Here is a 20,917-nt window from a genome sequence, read left to right on the forward strand (position 1 = left end):
GCAGTGCAGCAGCACCTGTGCAGCCGCAGACAGACTGACTGGAGTTTTGACAGGACAAGGCAAAGGTGTTTTGGAAGGGGCTGAGCAGAGCAGGGGAGGTGAAGGGGAGGCGACACCCAGGAGCACCTGAACTGTGGTACTTCTTTTTTTTGTGTGTTTTCTTTTTCTTTTTTTTTACCAGAGTGATGTGGAGACTCAGGAACTGATCAATTCCCCTCCAGCTTTCCCCTCTCGGTCGTTTTTTCTTTTATATCACAACACCTGGAATGCTTAACCTGGACTGATGGATGTTTCAGAACTGTGCATCCCAGAGCCTCTCTGCTACCACAACCAGTAGGTGCATCTCTATTTGTTTTAGGCTCACAGCCTTCCTCTGTTTTACCCATTTGTCTCCCATCATCACAGGTTATGTGACTATTTATTCATTCATTCATTAATTTTCTTTTGTCTGTATGCTGGGGCAAAATAAACTAAACTCTCCAAAAGTGATGATGAGCATCGGCCAAATTTGGGATTAAGTTACTTCAAAGAAGGGAAATAATTAGTCTGGACGTGCAGCTCTGGGATGTTGTCCCCGTCCATGAACGGGACAGCGGCAGAACTCACCGCTGCTCGGGGAAGAGTGTAGCAGCAGCACAGCAGGTAGTACTGATGGGCAGGCCACTTTTGGCATGGCATGGCCTCCCGGGGGTCCGCGGGGGTCTGAGTGTTGCGCCGTAGAGCTGCCCCAGCTCTGCGTTAGGATACAGGGCTTACCCCGAGCCACGGGGAATTGCCAGAGGCAGATTAATGACAATGATATCTGCTCACAGATCCTCCCCGCAACAGCTGTGGTCTAACAGTGGCCCAGTGCAAAACAAAAGCTGTGACCGAACCAGCAAGAGTGTGTGTGTGTGTGAGTGTGTGTGTGTGTGTGTGTGTGTGTGTGTGTGTGTGTGTGTGTGTGTGCGTGTGCGTGTGCGTGTATTTTTGTGTGAGAAAGGAAGTGAGAGTGAGAGTAATAGTGAGCGTATATGGTGGAGAGTTCACTGTTGTTTTACTATTGCCTATGCAACTTGCAATAGGCCTATACAGTAGTAGCCTACATTTTAAACAATAATTGTTCATACATAGAAACTATACTGTGTGCGATTGCACATTCATCTGTTTTACATGTGGAGTAAGGTAATTTTGATTTAAAATTATAGTGATTGAAATACAACCTTATAACTCAAATTTTCTGAGAATTCAGGTAAAAAAGACAACAACAATGGATAGTTTAAACCGAGAGAAGTTAAAACGACTTGATTGATTGAAACCTCTATTTATTCTCGAAAAGAGCATTGAGGTTCACCCTCATTTGCAATGCTGACGAGATTACATACACAAGATCAAAAATGTGCATACAAATATAAAACAACAACAAAAACATAGACATCATAGACAATTAGTAAGTTAAAAACAATTGCATACTGAGGTAGGGAGATCTAAGAGCATGTTATTAAATTGTCCATAGGATATTGGAGCATTAATTTTTAGCGTGAGTTGTAGAGTGTTCCATGAGTCGGGAGCATCAAAACAGAAAGATGATTTACCCAGTTCAGACTGAATCGATGGAACCTCAAGTTGAAGCCAGTCACTTGAGCGGGTCTGGTTCTTACCGTACTGCACTCAGTGAACCTACAGCAGAACATAAACTCCATGAAAAACAATATAACACTGTATTATTTGCCATGATTCAGCAATCTGAATTATAGTTAAGGAGTTGTTGAGTGGATTAAATACGGAGATCTGTGTCATGCTTACTACACATAGTCCTGCATGCTGTACCTGGAGAGAGAAGAGGGCCTTTGGTTGAGCTCATTATGACTTGAGGAGGAGACCTTCTATGCACCCCTCTTAATGTTAAGCTGTAGATGGGATTGGGAAGGTTTAAACTGCTTGGCACTTTGTGCGGGACTATGAACCTGTAAGTCTCTTTACATGTAAGAATCACTGAAAAACCTGTGCGCGGGCGCGCTCGTGTGTGTGTGTGTGTGTGTGTGTGTGTGTGTGTGTGTGTGTGTGTGTGTGTGTGTGTGTGTGTGTGTGTGTGTGTGTGTGTGTGTGTGTGTGTGTGTGTGTGTGTGTGTGTGTGTGTGCGCGTGTGCGCGCTGTATATTATATGAGCAAAGCACAATTTTATCGAGCTCGTAACTTGCTGGCATCTATTACTCTACACAGAAAACCTCTTACAAAAATCAAATGTGTTTAATTAGTTTTAGTTAGTTTACTCTGACTTATATGTCAAATTATTTCCTGAATGATATACAGTATAAAAGTAAATGCCTTCGTAATGGCAGATCACAGATAATTGTTCCATCATAGCTATAGGTTTTACATGCTCTTTGTAACATTCAAAATCTTAATTAAAGTATTTGATATTATTTCCGAGGAGCCACTGAAATGTAAATGGACATGAGTATCTGTTATTAGTTTTATTTTATTATTCCCCTACTGAACAGCTGTACTGCAAAGGATTAGAATAAGAGTGACTATCTCTCCTGGCTTAAACAGTTCAGGGAAGGATCAGTGCACCGTGGTGTTCCTATAAAACTTGGAAATGCACTTTTCAAAGTAAACGCATTCATTAATTGATAAAGAATATTTCAAAGTGACCTGCTGGAAAATTGCTTAAAGGCATTATGAACCAAGGATAGACAGAATTAATACTGTTTACCGAATTAAAGAGACGTTTGCTGTTTTGTTGTCTACCTGACACAAAAGTAACAGTTGGATTTTATTCCCTTTACATTTATTTTAAATTATATGATTTTAATCTCTTGTTTTAGCAATATTACAATTCCACAATATGCCTCCTAATCTTTACCACAGTTGTCAATTCCAGAAATGTCAGCATTTTAATACTATCCATCCACTGACTCTATTTGATTTTAATACTTTACTGAGATGAAGAAGAAAAAATCTGTTTTTGCTTGTGTATTGGGAGATTGAAACTTTTATTTAAAATGTTTACATTGTGCTTGTGTGCATAAACTGTGTGTGTGTGTGTGTGTGTGTGTGTGTGTGTGTGTGTGTGTGTGTGTGTGTGTGTGTGTGTGTGTGTGTGTGTGTGTGTGTGTGGTGTGTGTGGTGTGTGTGTTTGTGCGAGTGCATATGCAAGCGTGCATGTGTGCCTACCTACATGCGTGCGTTGCGTACATATACGCGTGTCCACGCACACACGTGTACGTGTGAGTGAGGAGGGGCTTGTGTGTACGTATATGTGCTGACATGTGCAAATATTTGAGAATATGTGCGAATGTGAATCTTTTATTTTGCGTAGTGTTGAGTTTCTGTCCAGTTTCTACGTGGGACAGTCAATCCATCTGTCCATGACAAGTGTCCTGTATAGTAATGTGACAGTTACACCAAACTTTCAAAATAATTACCTTTTGATATTGTCATCATGCTGGCTGCCATTCACCTGTACCAATTTATGGTTATGATATTGTCATTGTCGGGCAGAAACCTTGTATCCCCATATTTAATCTTTTTTTTTTTTTTTTTTTTTTTCATAAATGATTGCCCTATTTTACACTGTCTTTGTCGACACATATCGCGATGCGATGTGTTTTGAGCTTGTTTAGTGGCTATTTCAAACATTTGTGTTTATAATGACATGGTCTAAAACGGTGGTTGTGGGCTTCATAATAAATATTTAACCAATAACAAGTATTAAAAGAGCTTATGACTAAATAATAACTTCAGTATTGAAAGTAATGGTTTTGGACATACAAGGTTTCCGCCCAACATTGACAATATCATACAGTAGTTGCTGCATTAAGTTCATGATGATGATGATGACGACGATGATGGTAGCTTTAAGAAACACCAGACTTGTGAACAAATGAACAGGGCATACATATGAATTAACAATAAATAATTGTGTACAGCTAATAAAAGAAAATAACATAATATATTACTATATATTACAGTATCTCTACAGTACTATTACTGTATAGAATATATACAGGCTGAAATGTGTGTCAAAGTTAAGGTAAATCTACCATAAATCTGCGACACTGGGGCACTGTGGGCAGCTTAGGTAGATTTGGCCTTTGGGAATGCCATTAACCCCAATGGAAGCTTTGTCCAGTTAACTAGCCTATTAGCCCAAGGCAAAAGATGCTAATGGTGTGTGATGTCCACTTCTCACGCTAGCACTGTTTCTGAATGTCTGGTGTGGGGCCCACCAGGGTTCCAGGGTCTGTAAATGTGAGAGGAAACAAATGGAGATATGTATTCCCATCTTTTGGAATCCCAATGTACACTGTAAAATTGTCAGTGTTCATTTAACTTTGAGACAGATGGAACTGAATGGACCTGTAAGGGTACATTTAGACCCCATATGTTGTCCTCGGACCCGACTTTGAGAACCAGTGTGCTGTGGTATGTCTCTACTGAAAGGGCTTGAACTGTGGGAAATAACTTCTCTACTTTCATTGATGTATCTTGTCATCGCAAAAGAGGATGACTCTCACATGGCACTTAGCTATAGCCTACTTTAAACGAGAGGGGTTAAGTCCTGAGCTTTTAAAATGGTACTGTACGTCAGACGTCACAGTAGTGTTTCTCTGTTCGGTAGCCTTGTCACCACAATTTAGTATTACAGAATTTTGTATTGTAGTGTTAAGAATGAATGTTTTTTGAGCGGTGGTCACACCGTCTCCATAGCGTGGCCGTGTGTGTCTCCGTGTATCCGTGTATGTGTCCGTGTATGTGGGTGGGTGGGTCTGTATGTAGTCTCAAGCCTGTGGTGTAGTACCTTTTAGGACCACACATGTTAAGGGAGGGGCGCTGTTTTCAGGCCAGGCCAGGCCAGGCACACACACACACACACACACACGCACGCACACACACACACACACACACAGGGAGGAAGGGGGAGGGGGGGGGGGGGGGGGGGGGGGTAAACCACCGCTCAGTTCACACGGGTGTGATTTTTAATTTAAGAAGAATATATTTTAGAGGTTGCAAACCTGAGTGTAAATCAGAGACTGTGTTTTTATAACATGGGTCAAAATGACCAGCAGACACCTCTGTTACAAAATACATTAACACATCTACCATGGTAGTGCCCTTACGTTTTAATTCTTACACTGTTACAGTAAATGAACTCTCAGGTTTTTACTGTGCATCTAAAGTACTGTACATTGGTGTATATTGGATCATCCTTAGGCAACATACTATTTGAACCTCTTAAACACTACTGTATATACTTTGTTATACGTCAAATCAAGCCCCTCTACAAGCTCACAAGACGTCACTCACAATCCCATCCTCTGTGAACTTGTAGATCTGCTATTTTCACCAAATGTCTGTCTATTTTTACAGATTGTTCTGCTATTTTTGCCAAACATTTGCCTATTCTTGCTGAATGTTCACCTTATGTAGCCTATGCCAAAGGTACTGAAGTAGTTCTTCTCAGCTAAAATGAAACTGTCCTTTTACAACTGTGACAAATAAATGACACAAGTACTTCTGTAATGACACCAACTATGGAGTTTCAGAGCTTGCTAGTGAAAGCCAATGTTTTTACCTAAATTAGATTTGTTCCATTTGTTTTATGTACAAAGGCAAAGAGGCAATGAAGAGGTATGAAAAAGCCTCATCTTGTGAGTGTGTTAGTTTATCATTTATTTTCAATCATACACATGGGTCCATTTAGTATGTCTGCACAGGTGCCCGTACTAAACAAACCTACAAGTGTATATCATCAGATTCATCACTGTCGCGTGGAAACCTTGTATGTCCAAAACGGTTCCTTTTTTAATTATAAAACAAAACCACTACTTTAGTTTGACTCTCTTCTATGGCGAAGTAGGGCATTAATTTACGAAAGCAACACCAACGATACGCACATGCATGTGCATCTATAAACACACAAGCACACACACCTACGCACACACGCACACACACGCGCGCGCGCGCGCGCGCACACACACACACACACACACACACACACACACACACACACACACACACACACACACACACACACACACACACACAGGGATGAGACGGAGGAATCACATACTGACCTGCGTTCTAATTTTAGCCACACCATAATATCATGGGAACACCTGACTATGTCCGTTAAGACCGTGGTTCTCAAAGTGGGGTCCGGGGACCCCAAGGGGTCCTTGAGGGGGTTCCAGGGGGTCCCCGGCAGATTAACATTAATTATATGGACTGTCCCTGGCACAAACTCTTATCAAATACTGTACATATCAATTTGGTGGTCTTTGACATTGAAATGTTTTAGAACCACCGTGTTAAGAGAATCACATACTGTTTTCATGCAATGTAAGATGTAGGTTAGTTATGCATTCATATGAAAAATAAATGTAATAATGTCTAAATAAAAACAACAGCAACTATACATTAAGTTGTAACTTGTACTCCCTGGAGTAAAGTATTTACCTTCACACTGCACCATTTTTCGCATGCTGTGACTCAGAACAAAGACTGAAATATAGATTAGACAAAGAAGCTGAGCTGAGAAAGTTAGAAGAGTTTGGTCGACACTTTTAGCCCCCTCATTATTAATTGCTTCTCGGCATGTCTTTTTACATTGCTTTACATTAAGAAAAACTTCACCCAGAGAAACAGTTTTTTGCGTATGCAAATTCTAAACGCAATATTTTGCTCTGAGCATGGATATTAGCATACAGTGTTTCCAGGCACATAGCTTACAGTCATTTCCATATGTTGTGTGTATGGTGTGTGTGTGTTCCAGGCGGTGCGGATGAAGGCTCCATAGTATGTAGTGTAACCTGAGGTGTCTCATGTCTTCAGCAGCTGAAATGGATCTTACTCACATATATTGTGTTGTGCCAAAGCTCAGGATTACTGCTGGAAACAGCCATAATATAAGAGTAAAAATCCAATACCGCAATCAATGATGTGCTAAAGTACATACGGTGTATACAGTATAACACGTGTGGCAGATGACATATATTCATGTCAGATATTTCTGAACGAGAGGGATGTGTTATACACGTTCCCATTCCTGTCGTATATTTTACTCCTTTATCTTTTTTTTGCTTGATATTAAATCAAATTTTGTGCAAGTATTGCGTTGATTTCCGTTATCTTGGTCATGGTCAGTTATCCCTTAGACGAAATCATCCTTTGATTACAATTTACAATTTAGGCATTTTTGCAGACGCTTTTAATCCAAAGCGGCTTACAATAAGCAGGTAATACATCCATATAATAAGCAAGATAATATGTCAGTGCATCAACAGCAATACAACAAATGCATAGGAATATCAATCTAGAAAAACGAAAACATAGGTAGACCACGCACCTAAGCAGTAAAAATACTTTTCTAAAACCTAAAAAAAATGCTATCTAACTTCATGTGTGGTCATCGAGGGAAGGGAAGTGTTACAGTAGTGCTATGGGTTTAGGTGGAGTCTAATTAGGACATAACTCTGATTATGTCAGATCCTTTTTATTGTCATTTCCAAACGCCAAGGATTTCATTTTCCTAGTCTAAGATCAAAGTAAATTTCTTTCTGTTGTGATGCACGGTAAACAGTGTTAACTTATACATTTGTAACTCTGCAAGTATACAAATGCAACATTTGCACACCTTTTGGTGTTAAATCAACACTGAGGACTTCACTTGTGTGCAATTTAAACTTCCCACAGAAGTCTTACTTGCTTTCCCTCCACTGCCCGGGAATATCACTGCACTGTAAATGACACCGCATTAATTGAAAGCAAAATGAATGGAATGGATTAAAACAAGATTCCCAGAGGGCCACGACCTCTTCCTGTCTTAAATAGTGGTTCTACACAGACCAAATATGTGGTGTTCGTTTAAACCACAGGAGTGTAAAAATGGACCCACGCGGGTCTATTTGTACGCTAGAGTCAGGGTATTAAATGTGTACTGCTTGCAGTGGAAAGGAGTGGGACAGGCCTAAGTAACAGGAAGCCATCAGGACGTATGAGTCTACTGATGGATGGGGGGAGCAGGTGGTGGAATAGTGTTCCGTTGTGTTCCCATTATGAGGCAAAAGAAATAATACGCCACTTGCCTTGCAATTTCAACTTTTTGCTTAACTCCCTAAGTACAGTGGTTCTCAACCTTTTCGGGCCGCGACCCCCAAAATATTACTATTTGAACCCTGACGAGCACTCAGAGTTGACATTTTGTATAAGACGGTTCTATTGTGAAAATACGCCTCGCAACGCGAGGCGATGTGAGCATGTAGATCTGCTATTTTCACAATTTACGCCTCTAACATTTGACAATTTGGCCAATGTTTAATTTGTCATTTTACAGGTATTAAAAAAGTCCTTAAATTGTCACTTTAGAAATGTGCAGATACCCTCTATACACTTAAACTTTGTTTGTTTGTATACTGTTGAGTGAGAAAACAATGTTGCACATTAAGCTAATCATCTGGGGACCCACCAAAATAATTTGGGGACCCCCCTGGGGGTCCCGACCCACAGGTTGAGAACCACTGCCCTCTAACCTCTCATAACTGAGTCAACGAACAGTTAACTATTAAATGTACTTAGCTGACCGGGGTCCCACAGGGCGCTATACTAGATCCGCTTTTTTTTTTACCCTCAACATCAAATTTCTTTGCAGGAAATATAGCCGACCTACAAGCTCACAACACGTCGCAACGTCCGTTGTACTGTAGCTTGTAGATCTGACATTTCTGCGGGATATGTTTGCCCCCACTACGGTTCACGTGGTTAAATGAAACAAAACAACAAAATGAGCAGCCCACCTTGCATGTATTTTACGCATGACACCCTGTTCCCAGTGCTCAGAGTGACATGTTTATTAATGGCGATAGCCACCACCGCGAGGGTACATCGGCGCTGTATGGGGGGGCAGGGGGGCTAGTGGTGCCGTGTGACTGCATCAGAGGAGAAATAACTTCATTACATGTCATGACCCCCTTCTTGATATAGATATATCCTTTAGGCACGTTGTCAAGGACTCTGAATTCATCAGGATGTAGATGGACGCGCTCTCTCTCTGCGGCGACCATTCAATCAAAACCTGAAAGCGGGGGTTTGCTGGATATGCTAAGTTGAGGGGGAATGCAGAGAGAGTTCTCTGAGGGGACCTCTTAGAATTAGAATGAGTTTGTTTTATTGATCAAATGAAATTAACACAGATACATACACACACACACACACACACACACACAGAGACACACATAGACACTGTGCCTAATCATGGAGTGTTGGTTGGCCACCATGTTTAATTTAATGGGTCTCATTGTTGCTCCACGAGGTCCCACGTCGTGAACTTAATTCCTCTTCGCCGCGTTAATTTGCATTGTGTCAATTGACCGGGGCGCTTACTGTATAAGCTTTGAGTCGCGATTGAAATTCAGCCCGTGCTCTGATATCATTAGGCAAATGCAAAGTTGTGTCATTTACACATTTAGAAAAAAAAGAGGGGGAACGAGAGAAAAGCCTATTTGCGCGGGACGAGGCTCGCTCGTGATTATCAGTGGATGTTATTACTGTGGAGAAGCAAGACGTTTGAAGGTTATGTTTCTGGGCAGTAATTGAAATGCAAAATAACATTAGGATCGATGGCCATCTCTGTTTATTTATGAAATCAATATCGTAACTGTCCCTCACGAGTCCCTCTCTGATTCCCAATGACGGCTTAAGTCTGCGCTCGTTTATTCCCTCTCCCCCATAACCTCCTCCTTCAGTCTCTTTTTTAAAGGCAGTTAGGGGTGTGTTTGACTTTGCGGGGGAGAGCAATTTCCTGGAGGTAGTTGATGTGTATGTAGATGGAGGTTGATACTCCAGGTAAGGAGACATCATCCATGAGGGAAATCTATGCAATCTCTCCTTGTGGCAATGACATTGAAGAGGCCATATGCTGGAAGTTCTCTCTCTGTGTGTGCGTGTGTGTGTGTGTGTGTGTGTGTGTGTGTGTGTGTGTGTGTGTGTGTGTGTGTGTGTGTGTGTGTGTGTATGTGTATGTGCGTGCGTGTGCGTGCGTGTGCGTGTGCGTGTGTGTGTGTGTGCGTGTGTGTGTGCGTGCATGCGTGCACGCGTGTGTGCTTGTGCATGCATGCACGCGCGCATGTGCATGCATACTTGCCTGTGTGCGCTTGTGTACATGCGTGCACCCGCGTGTGTGTCACATCTACCACAGCATGTAAAAGTAGCATTGTTCGCATTGGGGAAAAAAAACTTTCTAAGGGATTCTTCCAAATTCCGCATCTGCAGACGCGTTGAGAATCGCCCAGGTTCACAGCGTGAAACCCAGTTGTAATTGTAAAAAGCTTGCTACCTTGCTTTCCTTTTTATTTTGGTCCCAAAAAAAACTGTATTACAGATGCATTTTTCAGCGACATACATTACAAATCTGCTCTGTATTCGGCCTCATACAGTATACCGTACATTGTGCCAGGTGTAAAATTAATCACGCAATTACGCAGATTTTGTTTGCATATTTATTCATTATAAACATTTATCCATATTTTTTGATGACCTTCAGTTTTCGTGCCGACGCTATATGTTGCGTTCACGTTGTTGTTACCACTTAACACTTCAGCGACACGGAGACACACACACGCAGACGCACGCACACACCCTCCACCCCCCCCCCACCCCCCCTCCAACCCCCCCACCCTTACATTTCCATTTATTTCACAGTCATTTTAGCCGCTGACTAACAGTGTAATCTATGTGTCAGCCGAGAAGGGGCCACTCAGTTTAAAGCTGATAGAGTTTGCCCCAAACAAGGACAGCCTATCATAGAAAGATTAATGAACTAATTTCATGCATGGCTCCTTGCCTCTGTCCTTCTGCGCTTCCATGTTCCACTGTGTGTTCAGCGGCCGTGATTTACGCTGTGTTGTTCCGTAGCTACGAGCTTAACCCTTAACAATAATACTCCCCCGCCTCCCCGTCCCCCTCCCCACTGCCGTCCCGCTCCCTTCCAACCAGTGGATAAATACGTAGTTAAAAAAATGAACGCAGAGAACACTGGTTTTTAACTCTTCGCGTGTCACCACCGACCGGGGCCCTTGCCATGAGGTCAGTCAGTGCTGCGTACAGACAGGGGTGTCACACCAAATTCTGGGCCCTGGGTTACAAGGATTCATTCACATTTTATGCTTTAACTATTGAAAAATAGCAGATATACAAGCTCACAGCGCGGCACCGAGTGCCGCACTTGCGAGCTTGTAGATCTGCTATTTTGAAAAATCGTGAAAATTCTTCTTTGAATATTTCAAATCCTTCTAAGGTTTATGTTGGTGGTCCTCAAACATTTTCATGTGAAGGACCCACAAAATGACATGTATTTGGCCACGGACCCCCATCTCAAAATATTTAGTTCCAGGGACCCCCCAGAAGCAAAATTTGAGTTACAAATGTTCGCTTAAGATTTGCACACATTTTCACGACTTTTAAAAAATAGCAGATCTACAGTCTCGCAGCACGGCACTCGGTGCCGCGCTGTGAGCTTGTATATCTGCTATTTTTACACAGTAAAAATCCTCCGTGTTCATTTAAATCCGAAAGTGTTCAAATGTAACCCGAGGTCCATTCGGTTACATTAGTACACTTTTGGAATAAAAGGAGGAGATGGGAGGGGATGGGAGGGGGGAGTGCATGTATGTGTATGTATTGTGAGAACATTTGTCTGGAGCGTGTCTTTCATGGTTTGGAGAGGAGGTTGACAGTTTCAGGATTTATGCATGCAGTGGAACAGGAGATCTGCAACACTGCCAGCATGACTATGAGCGCACGTAAACACACGCACGCACACACACGCACGCACGCCGCCAGGGGTGTCGCACCACATTCTGGGCCCTGGGTGCAAGGATTCACTGCGGGCCCCCCCATGAATGTTCTTCATAGGGGGAGGGGTTTTGACCAATTTGGACTGGGAACGCATTATTTTGCTTTAACGATTGAAAAATAGCAGATATACAAGCTCACAGCGAGCTTGTAGATCTGCTATTTTTGAAAAATCTTGAAATATCAGCGGTACCAATACCAAAATGATATGTATTTGGCCACGGACCCCCATCTCGAAACATTTAGTTCCAGGGACCACCCAGAGCAGGGGTGGGCAACATTGATGTTGGAGAGGGCCGATATATTTCCACCTTCACTCCAGAGGGCCACATTGCATATTGCTATGTCTTGTCATTCTAGTATCTCATACAAAAGAAGCAAAAATAGCAGATCTACAAGCTCAAAACACATCGCGCTGCAATGCTTTTTGAGCTTGTAGATCAGCTATATTTGCATCTTTTGAATTTTATTTTTTGTATTGGAATCCTAAATGTAACATTTTGGTTTAATTTCAAACGCATTTAGTTACATACTCATGTTAACTTTATGAACCTAAATACAAATACATTTGACATAAAAAAATACATTTTAATACTACTATACTAGTCATTAAGCTACTAATAGAGACTGACGGAATTAAAGCAGGTCATGTTTGGAATTATAACAGCTGAAATCAATAATATATCAGTATTCCGGTGTCAACCTGTGGGCCGCATTAAGTGAAGGTGAGGGCCGCATGTGGCCCCCGGGCCGCCAGTTGCCCATGTATGACCCAGAGGCAACATTTTCACGACTTTTTAAAAATAGCAGATCTACAAGCTCGCAGAGTGCCGCGCTGTGAGCTTGTATATCTGCTATTTTTCCATAGCTAAAGTATAAAATAGTTAAGGCCCCTCCAACTTGGGCCCTAGTAACCCAGTCCCACATTCCCCCCCCCCCTTGTGACGCCCCTGCACGCCACACACATCCAGTGGTACACACTGCCGCTCTGCCGGCTCATTTTCACACTCATTGCACTTAAAATAAAAAAGAAAAGGCAAAAGCAGTGGTCACTGAGCATGGGTGGCATTTCAGACACTGTCCCAGAGACTCGCTCACGTTTTATTCCATTGTGGAGGTCCTGCACGTCTTAAACTGCACGGCAACAGTCTAGACAATCTCCCTCAGAGTGTTGTGTGAACAGGCCGGGCCGACGGTACGACACACAGGCACTCTCACTGTGAACAGCTGACCTTCACGTCTGTCCGGAGCGTTTTTGCGTGTCCGCTCGGTTTCGTACCGTTGTCTTCTCCTGTGTGCAGCGGAGCTAACGCTGCCCCGGCTAGACGCGAGGCGCAGTGCGATGTGTAGTTGTCGGGGAGGGAGGGGTTGGGCAGGTTAGTGGGAGGTGGAATGCACAAGGAAAGAAATATGCCTATTTTCATTTTTTTGTTTCTTTTTTTTTGTAATAGGGGAAACCAAATTATGAAACTATGGGGGCTATTTCTGTCTGCGAGAATTGGTGGTTCATGCCATTATTTTATTTCGACAGATTTGAAAGGACCCATTAGAAATTTCCATTAAACCTAACAAAAAAACATCTCCCAAGCGTTATTGCGCGCTAAGTGTGGAATGAACTACTTTTTACATATGCCACAATGTACTATTCCATAGGGAATCCCCCTATCTGGCTGCCATGGAATCCGGAATGATGTATTAACTGTTGCCGTGCCGCTCTCTCTCCAATTCCCTCCAATGGGGGGGGGGGGGGGGGGGGGGGCGGAAAAAATACACCTTCCAATTGACTATAGGTGCAAGTTGACTACTAACAAGATTTAACTTGGGTTCTCCTAAATCTTTTATTAACCGCAGCAGCCTCTGAATCAAGCCCAACGTAATGTAGTATCGCTCCATCTGAAACTGTGTTAACCTATTCAGGCCTAGAATTATTGAATGCTTTAACTATTGAAAAATAGCAGATATACAAGCTCACAGCGCAGCACCGAGTGCCGCGCTGCGAGCTTGTAGATCTGCTATTTTTGAAAAAGTCATGAAAATGTGTGCACACCTTTGAATATATGTATTTTCAAAGCGAAGGTTTGTAACTCAAAGTTTGCTTCTGGGTGGTCCCTGGAACTAAATATTTTGAGATGCGGGTCTGTGGCCAAATAAATATCATTTTGTGACCCCTTCACATGAGAAGGTTTGAGAACCACTGACATAGTAGTCTCTCAAGAACAGACTAACTGAGCTCCAGTTCAAGTGAAAAGGACCCTTTCTTTGATGATGGCTATAGCCAGATTGCTGACATAGAAAGATTCAAAAGACACTAGAATCGGGCCAAAATTCTTATTGTCACCATTTAAAAAAAAATTGCAGATCTACAAGCTACAAGCAATGATGTGTACCCGTTCTAAATGCGTTAACAGTCCCGCCTGATTAAAAATGCATAAGGAGTGTCTGGGACCCGTAAGAGGAGGGTTTATTTTTTCATGCCTCATCTGAAACAGGAAGGAAGCTGGGGGATCAATAGATCTGATCTGGACCCAGGAGTAGAGAGAGGGGCTATCTCCCCCCTCCCTCCCCCCTCTCTCCCCCCTCCCTCCCACCTCCCTCCCCCCTTTAGCAGTTAAAAAACAGGTTTCATGTTGTCTGCGGTCCCGCCGTCTTCGTGGCACTCTGTCTGTATGCATACTGAGACTGTACTGTATATGCACATGTACTGTAGACTGTGCATACTGTGTATGCACATGTATGCTGTATAAAAGACAAATATACCATACTTGAACAGGGCTGCTCTGCAAAAAGCTAAATGCACGTTATATTTAATGAGGGGAATGAGTTCTGAAGAACCCACTGGTCTCTGCACAGTTAAAGCATCAGTTTTAATCTCACCCATTTATATGTATACTGTACTGTATGAATGAATGAATGAATGAATGAATTACATTTTTATTTTGGCGCCATGACACAAAAAGAAAACAACTGATATTAGCAATCCTTCCCGTTCATATTAGGCTACGTCCTGCCTTATAACAAGCGAAATAAACAAACACGTCGTCACTGTCAGGCAGAAACCTCGTATCTCCAAGTTTCAGATTTGTAATCTTTTTCGCAAAATAAAGCCCTGCTTCATCATACAAGGCCGTCGCACAAAAGTAGTGAAAACAGCAGATCTACAAGCGGTCACCTGTTCACGATCTGTATAACTCTATACTACATGTATATGGGTCCATTTGTATACTCTCTGAGTTAGATGTTAGATCTGTATAACTCTATACTACATGTATATGGGTCCATTTGTATACTCTCTGAGTTAGATGTTAGATCTGTATAACTCTATACTACATGTATATGGGTCCATTTGTATACTCTCTGAGTTAGATGATAGATCTGTATAACTCTATACTACATGTATATGGGTCCATTTGTATACTCTCTGAGTTAGATGTTAGATCTGTATAACTCTATACTACATGTATATGGGTCCATTTGTATACTCTCTGAGTTAGATGATAGATCTGTATAACTCTATACTACATGTATATGGGTCCATTTGTATACTCTCTGAGTTAGATGTTAGATCTGTATAACTCTATACTACATGTATATGGGTCCATTTGTATACTCTCTGAGTTAGATGTTAGATCTGTATAACTCTATACTACATGTATATGGGTCCATTTGTATACTCTCTGAGTTAGATGTTAGATCTGTATAACTCTATACTACATGTATATGGGTCCATTTGTATACTCTCTGAGTTAGATGTTAGATCTGTATAACTCTATACTACATGTATATGGGTCCATTTGTATACTCTCTGAGTTAGATGTTAGATCTGTATAACTCTATACTACATGTATATGGGTCCATTTGTATACTCTCTGAGTTAGATGTTAGATCTGTATAACTCTATACTACATGTATATGGGTCCATTTGTATACTCTCTGAGTTAGATGTTAGATCTGTATAACTCTATACTACATGTATATGGGTCCATTTGTATACTCTCTGAGTTAGATGATAGATCTGTATAACTCTATACTACATGTATATGGGTCCATTTGTATACTCTCTGAGTTAGATGATAGATCTGTATAACTCTATACTACATGTATATGGGTCCATTTGTATACTCTCTGAGTTAGATGTTAGATCTGTATAACTCTATACTACATGTATATGGGTCCATTTGTATACTCTCTGAGTTAGATGTTAGATCTGTATAACTCTATACTACATGTATATGGGTCCATTTGTATACTCTCTGAGTTAGATGTTAGATCTGTATAACTCTATACTACATGTATATGGGTCCATTTGTATACTCTCTGAGTTAGATGTTAGATCTGTATAACTCTATACTACATGTATATGGGTCCATTTGTATACTCTCTGAGTTAGATGATAGATCTGTATAACTCTATACTACATGTATATGGGTCCATTTGTATACTCTCTGAGTTAGATGATAGATCTGTATAACTCTATACTACATGTATATGGGTCCATTTGTATACTCTCTGAGTTAGATGATAGATCTGTATAACTCTATACTACATGTATATGGGTCCATTTGTATACTCTCTGAGTTAGATGTTAGATCTGTATAACTCTATACTACATGTATATGGGTCCATTTGTATACTCTCTGAGTTAGATGTTAGATCTGTATAACTCTATACTACATGTATATGGGTCCATTTGTATACTCTCTGAGTTAGATGTTAGATCTGTATAACTCTATACTACATGTATATGGGTCCATTTGTATACTCTCTGAGTTAGATGTTAGATCTGTATAACTCTATACTACATGTATATGGGTCCATTTGTATACTCTCTGAGTTAGATGTTAGATCTGTATAACTCTATACTACATGTATATGGGTCCATTTGTATACTCTCTGAGTTAGATGATAGATCTGTATAACTCTATACTACATGTATATGGGTCCATTTGTATACTCTCTGAGTTAGATGATAGATCTGTATAACTCTATACTACATGTATATGGGTCCATTTGTATACTCTCTGAGTTAGATGATAGATCTGTATAACTCTATACTACATGTATATGGGTCCATTTGTATACTCTCTGAGTTAGATGTTAGATCTGTATAACTCTATACTACATGTATATGGGTCCATTTGTATACTCTCTGAGTTAGATGTTAGATCTGTATAACTCTATACTACATGTATATGGGTCCATTTGTATACTCTCTGAGTTAGATGTTAGATCTGTATAACTCTATACTACATGTATATGGGTCCATTTGTATACTCTCTGAGTTAGATGTTAGATCTGTATAACTCTATACTACATGTATATGGGTCCATTTGTATACTCTCTGAGTTAGATGTTAGATCTGTATAACTCTATACTACATGTATATGGGTCCATTTGTATACTCTCTGAGTTAGATGATAGATCTGTATAACTCTATACTACATGTATATGGGTCCATTTGTATACTCTCTGAGTTAGATGATAGATCTGTATAACTCTATACTACATGTATATGGGTCCATTTGTATACTCTCTGAGTTAGATGTTAGATCTGTATAACTCTATACTACATGTATATGGGTCCATTTGTATACTCTCTGAGTTAGATGTTAGATCTGTATAACTCTATACTACATGTATATGGGTCCATTTGTATACTCTCTGAGTTAGATGTTAGATCTGTATAACTCTATACTACATGTATATGGGTCCATTTGTATACTCTCTGAGTTAGATGTTAGATCTGTATAACTCTATACTACATGTATATGGGTCCATTTGTATACTCTCTGAGTTAGATGATAGATTAACATTGAGGCTTTTACTTTGTAGTTACCTACATGATTTGCTTGCACTGCTTCCTCTCGCAGTGCTCTCCCAGTGTTTACCATTCACAGTAGGGGTGTAACGATACATTTTAATAGCGATTCGATACATATCACGATACATGGCTGACGATACGATACATGGACGATATTGGTTAATTCATGGCAATACGATACGATTCGATTTAATTATTTAAAATCGATATAGTAACTATTTAGCAAAGAAATTAAATCTGTGTGAAAGGTGTGGATAGTGCAGGTTTTTAAGGGAAACATGTATTATTATGGATATAAATAAGTAAACACAGTGATTATCTGCCAAATACATGGACATTGTATATTGACAAACCTGCACCTTGACATGAACCCAGAGATTACACACATTTATCGATAGACCAGTGTAGCTATATGGAAAGGAAAAGTAGTTAAACCCCTCCTTTTAACTTTTTCTTCTTAAAAATGCTAAATACAATGCACAAGTAGGTAGTATCGATACAATCGATTCTTTGCACTGCCGATTCGATACGATACAAAATAAAACGATACGATTCGATTTTAGCTGTTTTCATTTCGATCTACTTCGATTTTTTAAGTTAAAAACGATATTTCGATACAGTTACTATATCGTTACACCCCTAATTCACAGCCATGTAGGCCTACAGTACGTTGTGCAAGATCAGCACCAGCTGTGATAGACAGCGCCAGTTCTTTAAACACCAGCCCTGGTGGATTCCTTGCCTTGTTAGAATGATGTTTGTTTGTATTAATTGTCACATTATTCAGGCTATTGCCGTTGTAATAACAATGCCAATGCCTCAAAAACAGAATTTGTATTATGTTACCTTTCCGTTTTACATAGCAACAAGTTAACAACCCATAGCATCAATTACGAAGGCAATGTTCCTAGAATTCTTTATTTTGGTTCTTGTACAGTAAAATTCTTAGTTATTTTGTAAACAAATAAGTTACATTTGTACACTCCCAGAGTTACAAATGGATCACTAAACACTTAGGACTTTATCTGTGTAAAGGAAGTAATGCTTACAACAAAAATTGTATACAGAAGAATAGTACGTTTTACTGTACACAATTTTCTGACATTGAGAGAGAGAGAGAGAGAGAGAGAGAGAGAGAGAGAGAGAGAGAGAGAGATGTCACCTCAATTTAATAACATAGACCCTATATTCTTCATTGACAGTCGCAAGTATAGACCCTTCCCCCAAGGGTGTGCACCTGGCCCCCTTCTTTTTTGTGTGGTTGCCCAGACTATATAGTATTTGTCCGACTTTCTTTCCATCTTTCTGGATAAACTTTATTTTGCCGCGCTACTCCTCCCACAGTTTGGTGGCACGCACTTGGGCCGGATGTCAAATCGACCAGCTTCATCGTGAATCATGAGCTTGCATTTTGCTAAGAGATATGTTATATATAGTTTAATTTATTAGTGAATACATTTTTCCCCATTGACTTGAATGAAGAAAATTCAAATGGCGGAATTAATTTGCAAGTGAGTGCCACAGCAACCACACTTCCAATTTCCCAGAATTGCACCTTTCTATTTCCCATCAAACCTCTTTCGCCAAAATGTTTGACTGTTATTACGCATCGCCCATCTAGGGGCTCCAGGGTTCATGTGGTTGATGCCATCATCACACACCTCCCTCCCACCATCTTCATTACCCCGTCCAACCTCTCACTTAAACCCACCGTAACCCAGCACCGTTCTACTGGCCAACCGGACCAGGACTATCGATTGGCTGTATCACCCCCGTCATCGTTGCATATGCTGAGTGTAACACCTCTCCTGTCCATTAATGGCCTTCTGGAGTTTCACTCATTCATTTACAGCTGGCATAGTACCAATCACGAGCATCGTTTGCAAGACGTATGGGGCTTCTGTTGACACGGTCGTTAGTTACCATTCCGCCTGAGAGAAAAGGCTTCAGTAGTATATCACTAAGCGCTCCAAAACACTCTCCCGGCTGTCCTTAACATAACCCGCTCAAAGCATTGTGCTGCCATAAATCCATACAGTAAATCTCAGTTGAAATAACCTGGGATTGTGGTGGAGCTGTGGAATGTTTTCCGAAAAAGCTGACCGCAACGTCAGGTTTTTTGCCAAGTTGTCCTCTGATATAGTTCAAGTTATTATTATTATTATTTTGCACTATTTGTACACTGCTAGTCAAAAGTCTGTTTCACATCTGGATACAATCTTGGTGACAGTTACTTTGGAGTTTAAACTGTACATACAGCTAAACAGAATAAAAAAACACACACAAACTGTCATCTGCTCAATATAGAAAAAATGTTTAACCACTATTTTCACAGAATGTTTTTCTATTTTCATAGCAATTGTTACTGTAAGCCCAGAATAGGGATTCTAGAAGTTTTAATGCAAAAAATGTTTTGATCAAAGACCCTTTTCAAGCATAATTCGTCAGACTAAAATACAATATTACTATATTTGTGGTATAAGATAGGGGCTTTAAGTTTTTGTTCAAATAACTTGTTAAATAGTTCCACATTCCAATAACAATCATTTCTATTGAGTGTTTTTTTCACTAATATGGGTCTCTCCAGCTCTGTAGGAAAATACATTTTCAGGTTGGGATACCAATTTCATCCAATCAGGAGAAAGAAGTCATACGCAGGATAAACAAAACAAAATGCAACTAAAACTAAAAATCCAACAAAATTGGAATCCCTGTTACTGAACAAAAAACTCTACTATATCAATGATTACCAATCTGAATAATATAGTTTAACTACTTAACAAAAAACCTTTTGTTTTAGCCCAAATACATAATCATTAAGCCTACAGCGCCTTTCATTTTCACCATGTCTCCTGTAGTATGGTCATAGTCATGTACCAGCTAGGGCATTCACCAAATATTCGAATATTCGAATATCAAAGTCACTATTCGACGCTGTTCACCGATGTCGAATATTCACTTTTTTTTTTTTTTATTGTTTTGTCTTTAAAAATATACATATTTCTTCATGGTTTATAAAGCTTGGCTAGATAGGAAGTCATAAGAACCCTGACAAGCACTTGAAATTGTAGTCTATTTCATTTAATGTGACTCGGTTCTGCAGATAAATATTGTGAAAATAGCCGATCTACATGCTCACAACGCCTCGCAACGCGAGGCGTTGTGAGCATGTGGATCGGCTATTTTCACAATGTTCGCCTCTTGCTTAGTTAATATTTGACAGTTTGTCCAGTCCTGTCGAATATTCCACTATTCGAATACTTT

At 40.5% G+C, this 20,917-nt stretch overlaps 1 protein-coding gene across 1 annotated transcript in view; it reads left to right on the forward strand.

The window, feature by feature from the left end:
• Positions 1-283: 283 nt before the first annotated feature.
• LOC308300502 (steroid hormone receptor ERR2-like) overlaps positions 284-20,917 on the forward strand; it is a gene marked incomplete at both ends in the record, with an annotated part of 63,833 nt that continues 43,199 nt past the window's right edge. The window contains one exon of the mRNA XM_080744345.1: positions 284-333. Within this exon, the coding sequence (XP_080600471.1) occupies positions 284-333 (50 nt within the window). The remainder of the gene's footprint in view (positions 334-20,917) is intronic.

Source organism: Nannobrachium achirus (assembly GCF_963921795.1).
Source record: "Nannobrachium achirus genome assembly, chromosome: 16".
NCBI classification, from domain to species: Eukaryota; Metazoa; Chordata; class Actinopteri; order Myctophiformes; family Myctophidae; genus Nannobrachium; species Nannobrachium achirus.